A 12,140-nucleotide genomic window follows, 5' to 3' on the forward strand; every position below is an offset into this window, starting at 1 on the left:
TTTGCTAAATATGTTCTGGTTGTGACTGGATTGACAAGAATTAGACTAAGTCACAGTGAATCCCACTGAGTTGAATCATTGGAGAAAGACAGAATAAATTAAACATGTCAATAACTGCATGAGGTTAAGACAGACAAGTAAGATTACTTGTGTGACTGGGACTATTTTAGCGCTGTGATGGGAGTTGAATGTTGATTGGACATATTCAATCAGTGAATTGGGGAAAAGATGTGAACAGGTTTGGAAGACACCAGCATTTAACGGATGTTAGAAAAGAAACAGTGGTGACTGGGTGGTAGTTCTCCTGATAATCAGGTATGGTCGATATGTTTCAGGAAGAGTAGAGGTGAAAGAAAGAATGCCAATTGTGTGAAGATTGGGGATTAAGAAAATCTGTGTGATCAGCAATTTAATGATAATATAAGCAAAGCAAAATGATTTGGGTCTCAGTCTTATAGACAAAATTAATTTGGAGAGGTGATAAGGAAAGGCAAGGAAAGGCAAGGGAGAAATTGGATAGAGATAGATTTAGATGAGAATATGGAAAGCATGGCTAATAAGTTCGCGGATGACACCAAGTTTGTTGGTATAGTGGACAGTGAAGAAGGTTATCTAATATTACAAAGAGATCTGAATCAGTTGGATCAATGCGCTGAAGAGTGGCAAATGGAGTTTAATTTGACTAGTTTAGTTTGGGATTATGGTTGGCATGAAGTGGTTGGACTGTTTCTGTGCTGTACGATTCTAAGACAACGTAATGGAGAAAGAAGCCTTCTTACAATCTCAGCTCTCTTGCTTTTCTTTTTCTCTTCCTCTGATATTGGGAAGATTTACTCTAGTTCATTGAGAAGCATATATCTATTTAGCTTGATAAATTGGAAGTAAAACAACTTAAATTTGCATACTCTGAAGTTCATTTTCCTTTAGCTTCAATGATCTTGTTATCCTCAACGTATCTTATTCCAATGATCTCTTGGAGGTTTCCTTTCTTGCTTTCTCATCCACGCTACTGTAAGTTTTAATTATTGGAACTATATGTCTTCTGTCACTGTATCTTGCATATTCTTTCTTCTATACTTGCCCTGTGACTCTGTGATTCCTTAGTTATATCATTATCACTATGATTTTAGTCTCTTTCCTAACATTTTCATTAATATCATTGGATCACTTCAAGTTCTCTATCACTTTCCTCCATCTCTCTCTCTCCATCTTTTAGCGATCACTACAGTAATCTTTCTGAAGGCTTGTACTTTTTTATGTTTTTGTATTTGCTACATTAAGAAATGTTCACAAGGAAACAGAATAACTGATAAACACATTAAACTTCGAAAAATACAACTTAAGAAAAGACATTAATAATAAACAATTACAAAATACATCAACATGTAGGCCTAGATTTCTACAAAAAAAACCATGTTCTCTCCTCACTATTTGAGAAAGTCTGTCCCAAGCCCATGTGGGCAAATGGTAGGACACTAGCTTGGGATGGAAGGTATTTTTAAATAAAGAGGTTTCCACCAGAACCACTGTCTACTTGAGGACAGTGAGCAGTCATTTAGAGCTGCTGGGCCAGTCAGAGGACTGGCAACACTACCATTAAGATGGTTGCTGTAGACGATGCAGGGAAATGGTGAAGCCTCTCCTTGGTCCAGGCAGGATGGACCTGGTGCCAGGAAGAGTGAACCCATTAGCAACAGTAATGGAGCCACAGGACTAGCCATTATTACTGGGTAAACCATCCAGAGGCAGAAAGAAAGCAGCCTGGGATTTAACTGGGAACCACTTGACAGCTTCACTGTTCACTTGGCAGCAGAGGGACCAAGCTGACTTGGGTAAAATTCCAGCATCATGTTAACATAGCTGTTACTTGGACAACTAATTAGAATAATTGGGGGCCTAACTCTTGTCAGTAGGTGTCCAATACACTGCCATTTGTTGTCCTTATATGGGATGTGGGCATCACTTGAAAGGTCAACAGTTGTTTCCCACTTCTATTTGCACCTTGAACTGAATGGCTTGCTAAGCCATTTCAGAGGACAGGTAAGAGTCAACCACATTGTTTGGCATTACATGTAGGCGAGACCTGACTAAGCATGGCAGATTTCCTTCCCTACAGGACATTAGAGAACCAGGTGGGTCATTATGACAATCACTAATGGTTTCATGTTCACCTTTACTGAGACTATCTTTCAATTCCAGATTAATTGAATTTAGTGCGCCAACTGCTGTGGTCGAGTGTGAAGCCATGTTCCCAGAGCATTAGCCTGGTTTTCGAGATTACTAGTCCAATGACATTATTACACCCCATTTCTGGAAATATCCTAATACCTGTTTTAACTATTTTGCCATCCCTGCCACTTTCCATCCCATCTCCAGAGGGCCTGTAATATTCAAACCTAGAAGCCTGGAAATGTATGGCAACATAATACAAGCCAAACCTGTAGACATGATAATCTCAGGGTATACTAACCTGAGGTTCCAGTGATTGCACTGCTGTTACTTTGTGGCCTCTCTAGGTCAATCTGTAATTCATCAGATTCATTCTCACTGATAAGAACCTTCTCCTGCTCCTTCTCAGTTTGTTCCAGAACTGCAATGGTTTCTCTGACAGCACTCTTAGAAATGTAGCCACAAGCGAGGCCTACTTCTTGCTCAAGACTTGTGCGTGTGAGGTAGCTGGAGTCAATTAACCTAAGATCACAGTACTTCATGGACCTTCATAAAAAGATTGAAGTAAGGCACAAATTATCAAATAAGAACTATCTTTCATGTCCTACATTATGGTGTGCATGTTTTGTGAGATTGCACATCAATAAAGCAAGCCTAAAATATATGACACCTGAGAGTGTATGTGCGTGCATGCACACACGCATACATATGATGGCAGATTATGACTTAGCTAAAATGTTCTCCAAGATAAAACAGTCTGCTGACAATCACCGCTAGGGCTAATCAATCGGAAGAGGTACTTGAATTTTGTAAGCTTCAAATGGACTACAGCAAACTTTTTATTAACTGGCTTGTGGAACTAGAATGTGCCAGTTAATCAAATATTCCAGATAATTAAGTGGTTTGCATAACCACAGTAAACCCTGACCAAGCAAAGCTTCAAGACATCCACATCCCTCATAAAGTCTATGTAAGAAACATCAACACACCTTCTAAAACAGTAAGTGAAGTATAATACAGGGAGTATACATATCACTGTTATACTTTATTTACAGCATAAATACTCAGACATTGGAATATTTGAGGCATATAATTCTTGCTGGTTTATCAAGAGTGCCAGTTAAAACGAAGTTTGCTGTAAATCTAAACAACACTTAATATTTTCAAAGGTAGGAGAGATATTGAGGAAAGAAAAATTGAAGAAGACTGTTGCTAGAGGGTGTGTAATAATTTTAACCCAATATAGTTTACTAAATTGACAATGGTTTCCACATTTACAGATTGCAAAGATAAATTATGAGGATGGAATAATCTGAATCCCTCAATTAGGTTACTGCTTTACAGCTAATGGAAAGATATCCTGTACTTCCTAGTTAATGATGCCAGAACTCAAATTGATTGCATAATAAAACATGCATTGATATTCTTACATTATTAATATTAGACAAGGATTAACGTTTGGGACATGCTGCAAGCTCTGTTTAAAAATTCACATGAATGTTTTAAAAAATGTTTTACCTTGGAAATGATTCTCCAAGTGGATCTTTACCAGTTAAAATGACGATGCATGGGAGACCTTCCAAATCCTGATAGGTATGAGGGATCCATTCCTCCTGTTCACACCCTCTCCATACCTGCAAATGAAAGCAAAAGGAAAATTCAGAAGAAACCTCCAGAGAATGATCTGAAAGTGCAACTTGAGTAGGCTGAAATGAAAACATAAATGCAATCAAGGGGTAGTCGTAAATACATGAAAAAAAATGAAATACGAAGATATGTTATGGGTTAGTTGAACAAGGGTGTGAGAAGGTTCATATGAAACGTAAACCCAGCTAGCATCCTGACAGTCAAATGAGCGGCTGTTGTGCTGTAAATACTAAACATGCAAAGTTAAAAATCACACAACACCAGGTGATACACCAGACCAAGCAGAGGCTGTGGCAATGGATGAATGGACACCGCACAACAATCACCAACCAGGAGTGTTTCCTCCCAGTCAGGGAACACTTCAGCAGTCCGGGACATTCGGCCTTGGACCTACGGGTGACCATCCTCCAAAGCGGACTTTGGAACAGGTAACAACGCAAAGTGGCTGAGCAGAGGCTGATAGCCAAGTTCAGTACTCAACCGGGACCCCAGATTCATGTAGCACTACTGGTGACCCCACTGCACCACACACACACTCACACCCTATCACAGACTTATGCCCCATTATACTCACATTTATGCACACAGTCTCTTACAGACACACACATGCACACACTCATTCGGTCTCCCCTGCACGCAAACACAGGTAGGTTTGTGGGGTGCATTTGTACTTGCAGAATTACATTTTATTTTGTTAAAAATGGCATAAATCCATGTAAAATTCTGTAAATCCCACTTTACAAATAGAATCAGTTTGACCTAACATTGGGACACAGGCAGACTTTAACTTTACACCTTCAATGCATTATCTGAGCTGAGATGGCACCTATTGTTAAAAGTTATCTTGAGAATGCAACTTTAATAAAGTTCTGGGATTTACATAGGAAGGAACCGAAACCAACATGATCACTCTAAAAGATGAAAAAGTCAAGCTAAATTTGTTTAATATTACATTCCAATGACACTGCAATCCTGTTGCTATAAATTCAATGTCAAATTATTCTGCTCCACAACCACCTGCTGAAGAAGCAGCACTCCAAAAGCTAGAGCCTCGAAATAAACCTGCTGGACTATAACCTGATGTTGTGTGATTTTCAACTTTGTCTAATCCAGTCCAACACCGACATCTCCAAATCCTAAATATGCAAGGTAGCTTCATAAGTAAAGACAAAAGTTTCTCATCTCTCCTGTTAGCTCCATGTCTGAAGCACTAAGTGATGTAGCATGGAGTAATACTGACAATTCATATGAATACTGCTTCCAATTTCCATCAAGGACATTGGTCCAGAAATAAATGCAAGCTGATTATGTGTGCAGAAAATACAAAACTAGGAGGGACAGTTGATTCTGAGGATGTAGTTCAAAACCTTTTGATACAAAATATATACATGAGCAGAATAATAACACTTCAATTTTCATATGGACAAGTACTAGATACATGTCAAATGCAAGAGTAACATATATTCTTTAAACATCTAGCTAATCCATGTCTAACTAGTTGAAAATGTAGTTTAGCTGAAAATGTAGTTGAAACATACTGTGATTCCTGATGACGACAATAATAAACAAGTCTAACTACCATACACCAGAAGAAAGCTGAATGTGGAATTCTATTATTACATTGCCCTGTCCTGGCGAACCTAAGTTGTGAGAGTAGGATTGAGATTCAAATAAAAAACAAATACAAATTCAGAACTAATACCATGAGGCTCCTCTTCACAAAAATAATTAACAGAGAATGGAGATGCAAGCTTTGGAATAATAAATCATTGAATGTGGTTGAATGCTCAATTCTTATAATGATAAGAAACTTACTTTTTATCCTCTAACCTCTATACAGTAGATTTTGCATCTTGAGTTTGGGTTCTGATAAAGCCTTGTGCTTCTTTTTGTGACAACAGTGTTGGTATCAATGGGAGAATTTTAGAAAATATTGCTGCTTTTGCAGAGTTTTAGTATCAGGGACTTCTATGTCTTCAGAGAAATGCATGGAAGGTTAACTAAGATTTTTAAAAATGAAGAAATTCTGTAGGTTAATCTGAATCAGTTTTTTGAGGTGAATAGGAAAGGGAAAACTGGGAAAACAAAAACTCAACTAAGAGTTAGGATATATGGGGTATTCAGACAGAGGAAGTACTTTCGGTCAAGTACATCCTACTCAATGGATTGACTGCTATTACTGGTCCTCACCTACACGCAACTGTCCGAGCTAGCTACAAGCGCCACTCTAGTGAAGGGAGTAACAATGAGCATGACACCAGTTGGGCAGATGTCTTCCTTGACAAAGACAGAAGCCAGAATGCAAGGATTCCAACCCAACAAAATGACTGACAAATTCAGGACCAAATGTGTGACACACCATTTTCCTTGGATTATGGTTATTGGTTTTCCACCTCAAGATAGAATACCAAAGGAATCAGGGCTCCTTCAAACCTTGGTTGGCAAACAACCTAGGAGAGGGAAAATTTGAATTCAAACCTATAATGTGAAAATGCCCTAGTTTGCTGGGCCTCACAACATCAGCTCCAATTTTAAAGGATAGCAACAGTCAGCACAAATTGTAAACCACCTTAAAACCCCTTTGTGCAGGCAAAACAATATAGACTACCTCAACTGCAAAAGAAGCAAGTCTTGGAGTGATGGGAAAACAGTGGAAAAAGTAAGTGAGATGGCACTAGCAGCAGTAGTTCCAATCCTGCAGACAGCTCAGGGTATGGATCAATGCAATGAGGATTTTGAGACAGCATCATCACCGAGTGGCACCCTGAGTGACCAAGCCACCTTTTATGGGACAACACTGCTTGCTCCTGAATTGGAAGGGCTCAACTAATGCTCAATTACCCACCACCCAGTTTGCTTGCTACGGTCAACAAGGATCTCTTACTATTGCAGAAATTTTCAGCATCTGTAGCATTTTGCTTTTGTTATCCTGATTTCATTATTGATTCCATTCCAGAAGGACTCTAAGAACATATCAAAGCCACAGGATGAGATGGTTCCAATGAGGTCACTGGATTCGGCACCAAGATCAACAGGAAGTGTTTGATGAACATGGTAAGGAAATTCAAGAGTTGTAAGCATTAAAAAAAGTCAACTTGTCAGGTGCACCCAGCACAGCTGGTCAGCCAAGAGAAAAACACAGCTGACTGTCAAGCATACAATACTCTTCAACGAAAACTTAGAAACATCCACAATGATTAGTGGATTGCACTTGTGGAAATAATACCATTGTGTAGTGAATTTAAGTGGCGGCATGAAATCTCTCTTTTGGATAGCATACCAAATCAAAAATTCCTGAAGGGCATTGACACTAAGGCATTATTCACTGTGTACTTCAACATAGAATCATGCAGCACAGAAACAGACCCTTTGGTCCAACCAGTACATGCTGAACATAATCCCAAACTAAACTAACCCTACTTGCCTGCTCCCAGTCCATATCTCTCCAAGCCTTTTTTATTCACGTATTTATCGAAATGTCTATTAACTGTGTAACTGTGTCAGCATCCATCACATCCTTAGGAAGTTCATTCCACATGTGAACTACCCTCTGTGTACAAAATTTGACCCTTGTGTCTTTTTTAAATCTCTTTCCTCTCCCCCCATAAAAAATATGCTCCATAGTCTTGAAATTCCCCACCTAGTGAAAAGAACCTACCATTAGCCCTATCTATACTTCTCATTATTTTATAAACCTCTGTAAAGTCACCTCTCAACCTCTTATGCTCCAGTGAAAAAACTCCCAGCCCATCTAGGCTCTCTTGACAACTCAATGCTTCCACAGCTGGCAACATCCTGGTAAATCTCTTCTGAACTCTCTCAAGCTTAATAATATCTTGGAGAAAAGGACTCACCAATATCCTGTACAACCTCAGCATGACTTCCCAACTCCTATACTCAAAGAAGCGATGGAAGACCTTAAGGAAAATGTTTACATAACCTCTGGACTGATGGAAGGCTTTTTCAACCTCAGGTACCTTTAGGTTCACACAGAAATAGACAAAAAAGTCTCCCATGAACTTCTGCCAGACCTGTAAAAAGAACCGATACATTTCCCTGCAGCACTATAACTCTTTAGACTAAAAATCAGTTTAAAGAAAATTGAAGTCCTACATCAGCCTGCCTTCTAAGAAAAATACTGACCACCAAGCATTGTCAGTGCTGCCTCTGTACGATCCACTGGCAAGACAGCACTGCAAATATTAATGACTTGGAAGCAGCCAATATCACCAGTGTTCAAGTCCACTCTCCCGGACTGATGAATAACTTGGATGGCAACAACTGCCTATCAATGGTCATGTTATATCGAGATGATGACTGGTAAAAGGAAGAGGTGTCTCATGCAAATGTTCTAAGGGCTCCCTGAAGAAGTCCTTCTCTGTAATTGCAACAAACACTGCCAGTGGGAAGCAGAGGCCATGCCTTGAGATGCTATATGGAAAGGCTACAAATACCTTTGAGACTGAGTAAAGAACTAGCTGGAAAGATAAACCGAAAAAGATAGATCCAATTATCCCCAGCAGCAACTACAAATCCACTTGCATTCATTGTGGAAGAATCTGCTGGTCATGGATATGCCTGTCCAGCAGGCCTACAACTGATGCATATAACCTTCCTAAAATCTTTATCTGCAAATAAATGTCACGAGAAGAGAGAACAACAAGTTAGGTTATGTGTTAAGAAATATTTCTTATGATAGAGAATGATTGCACTTTCAAACAGACTATAGAAATGTCATTTGGCTTGCTTGCAGATTTTCAAATGGGAACTAGTCAATTACCTGAGCCAAGAGGCGATTGCAGTTTACAGAAGGTAAGATACGGTGTAGTGAGGGTAGAGGTCATGACATATTTGCTTGAGTACCACAGGGGATTAGAGATGAAGTGATGATACAAGGCCCTACTTGTGTTTGTGCTTACCTCATTGCACAGATGAGATGGATTAATCTGCAACTGCACAATTCATACAAAGTTTTCAGAAGGAAGTTGCAGCCACATATGATGCTTGATATTTATATTTATACAGTACTAGAAAGTTTGTTTTCTTTCTATCTTCAGAATTTCTTAAAAAAATTCCCACCTTCATTCGTGTAACAAAGTGCTTGGCGACACTGAGTTCTGCGGCAGGGTTGCCCAGAAGTACTTCAAATCGATACTGCAGACCAAGTTTATCACGAACATCTTGGAGTCGTTCTTTGGCAAGCATTGCTAGTTGCATGGATGGTACTCGTATCAAGAGCATATGTCCACGTCCAATCTTGTCTTTCCCAGGACAACTGATCAAATCATCCATAATACTCAGAGTCTCAGGAGTAGTGTGTTCTCTCAGTAAATTCATCGATGTTACAGCCATCATTGCTTCAGCATACTGCTGAATAAGCAAGTAGCATCGAATCACCATGCTATGCAATCTGGGATACCTGAAAGAGAGAAATATCATCAGAATTCCCAGAATTAATGTAATTAAAACACTTAAGATGAATCTAACGTAAACATAAGCAGGGGTTCAATTTAATAAGAATTAACAAGGTAAATCCATAATGAACTAAAACAAATTTTTAAACCCTTTTTTGAACATTGCATTAGTTATTTCGTTTGGCTTCCTTGAAAATGTAAAATATATAGTGAAGGAATTCCAGTGTGCATACTCGATACTTTCGTCTGCAACATGAAGTACATTATTGTGATTTAGAGGTGCTGGTGTTGGACTGGGGTGTACAAAGTTAAAAATCACACAATACCAGGTTATAGTCCAACAGGTTTATTTGGAAACACATTAGCTTTCGGAGCGCCGCTCCTTCATCAGGTGGTTGTGGCACAACCACCTGATGAAGGAGCGGCGCTCCGAAAGCTAATGCTTCCAAATAAACCTGTTGGACTATAACCTGGTATTGTGTGATTTTTAACTTTGTACATTATTGTGGAGTGATTTTGCAGCACTGCACTGCATTAACACAAAAAAGGTTATTTCCTGCTGTTGTCTCTCTACAGATTTCCACCAAATGGAGTTAATTTACTATTTATTAATTAAACCAAATATGGCCAAATGTAACTATGTATGAAATTGCAAATATTTAACTATTGGGTGATAACAATAACATAATAGGTAAAATACTTTATTCAAGCAAGAGAGAAAGCAACTGTTCTTATACTGAAATAGAAGGACAAATTCAGCAAAAAGCAAGAAATGGCTTCTAATTTGATAATGACAAGCATTTGCCTGAAATTTCCTGAGAAATACTGCTGCTCTATTTTCAGAACTTCACAGCAAAAAACAACAGAAGTCATGTTGGCGCCCAAAGTACTGAGGTATGTCAACGGAAGCTCTTGGTCGTTATTTAATCACAAATAGTCAATTTGTTTTTAAAGTACTAAGATTTGAGCAACTTCAGTAAACAGCATTTAAGTTGCCTTGAAAGAATCATGATGCAACCTTGCAAAGTAAACCTCAGGTTATGTTGTTGGCCACATCATCTAAAGGTGTGAAGTTTCCTGATCAGTGAATCAGGACTATCTGGTAGCTTTCTTGGCCATTCTTCTCCTGATATTAATCCAAAACGGACCACTGTATTCAAAATCTGATATAGTAGAATCTGAAATCATGTCCACTATTAATGAATAAGATAGAAACTGCCTGTGATAACACTGGAAATTCCTAATGCATAGGTTATGCTATTACTGGCGACTGCTAGGTAAATGTGTTGGAATTTGCAGAGGCCATTAGCCAGGATAACTCATTTTTAATAGCTTTCCCTGGTGACTGACTTTAGCAAATCATGACATGTTTATCTTCAGCTTTCATGTGGGATTAATCAGAAACTTGCAGTTCTTGAATAGCATAAGAGTTGATTTTTTAAAAAAAAACAAAACTGCAACAGTGTTGAGCAATTTAGGATGGCTGCAAAACTGCTTGATTTTTGCCCTGATGAACCTACAATTTGAAGCCGGAAAAACAGATGTATCCACTTCAACAGAAAGGAAAAAACCTAAATCTTAGATACTACCCAGTATGTACTGATAGCAAGCCAATTAGGAACAAGTTCAGGAAGGGAAGAACTGACAACATTCTGGGATGATGCTGAGCATCCACTTTTGTATGAACATAGATTTCAAGAATATGTAGACCTGAGGATGAAGAATAATTTATAATGAATTAAGATAACTTTTTATTAACAAACTATTTACCTTTCCATTAAAGTAGTCACCATTCTTTCAAATGCCTCATCACATCTTAGGATAGGGCTCGTGATTCCCCACCGTAAGGATTTACTGTAATCAGACAAACCAAAATACACCATTTCCTCATTGTTGATCTCCTCCTGAGCAAAAATTGAGGGAAAAATACAACAGAATTAGACAGAGGATGTAGCTTGGAAAGTGGGTCTGCCAGATCTTCCCAAAGGTTTGTTATGAGCTGTACAATCCAAATCAGTTTTTACCACTGGAAAATTAAGAACTTAACCCTCATCCTTCAGAGTGTAAAATTTCAATACATTAATTGAAAATACTGAAACATGTGTCTGGAAATTCTCTGTGGCTCACAAGTATAAGTGCAACACTAAGTAATGGCTCAAATGGTTTTGATATTCAAAACAAAACTTATCAATTGTAATTAATTAAACAGACTTGCAAATACTAGACATTTGGATTTCAATCTTTTGAGCTGAAAGTAATCTGGAGAGAACATTCGATCTGTGATCTTATTGGAATTCCTGGTATCAGAAACTTGGCAAGAATTCTGGTATACAAAAATGACAAAGAACAGTAAAATGTTTTGATTTAAAAAGCTGTTGCATTCTGTTGGTCAAATACAGCTTTGCCCATTGGTCTGTTGGATTTGGAAGCAAACATGAAAGCATGCATGGTTAACAGTACAAAAAGTTTTAAAATGATTTAGAATTCAATTTTAAGAAATCATACGACTAGTTACCATAAGACACAAGTGCAGAAATAGGCCTTTTGGCCATCTGGTCTGCTTTTACATTCAATAGGATCTTAGTTTATCTGATAATCCTCAACTCCACTTCCCTGCTTTTTTCTCATAACCCTTGATTCCCTTAATGATTAAAAATTGGATGATTTATAGTCTCAGCCTTGAATATACTTACAACATAGCCTTCAAGCCTTCTGTGGTAAAAGAATTCCACAGATTAACTACCACCAGAGAAGAAATTCCTCATTTCTATCTTAAGTGTGCAACTCCTTACTCTGAGATTATGCCTTCTGGTCCTAAGTTCTCCTGCAGGTGGAAATAACCTCTCCACAAATGTCCTGTCAAGTTCCTAAGAGTTTTACATGTTTTACTAAGATCTCTCATTCATTTAA

At 38.3% G+C, this 12,140-nt stretch overlaps 1 protein-coding gene across 4 annotated transcripts in view; it reads right to left on the reverse strand.

Moving 5' to 3' along the window:
• The window catches only part of greb1l (GREB1 like retinoic acid receptor coactivator), a 348,765-nt gene that overhangs the window by 43,076 nt on the left and 293,549 nt on the right, over positions 1-12,140 (reverse strand). For all 4 annotated transcript variants that reach the window (XM_043688240.1, XM_043688239.1, XM_043688237.1 and 1 more), the window contains 4 exons: positions 11,001-11,134; positions 8,896-9,235; positions 3,688-3,803; positions 2,471-2,715 (listed from right to left, as the gene is read on the reverse strand). In XM_043688240.1, the coding sequence (XP_043544175.1) occupies positions 2,471-2,715; positions 3,688-3,803; positions 8,896-9,235; positions 11,001-11,134 (835 nt within the window). The remainder of the gene's footprint in view (positions 1-2,470; positions 2,716-3,687; positions 3,804-8,895; positions 9,236-11,000; positions 11,135-12,140) is intronic.

Source organism: Chiloscyllium plagiosum, chromosome 4 (genome assembly GCF_004010195.1).
Source record: "Chiloscyllium plagiosum isolate BGI_BamShark_2017 chromosome 4, ASM401019v2, whole genome shotgun sequence".
Lineage (NCBI taxonomy): Eukaryota > Metazoa > Chordata > Chondrichthyes > Orectolobiformes > Hemiscylliidae > Chiloscyllium > Chiloscyllium plagiosum.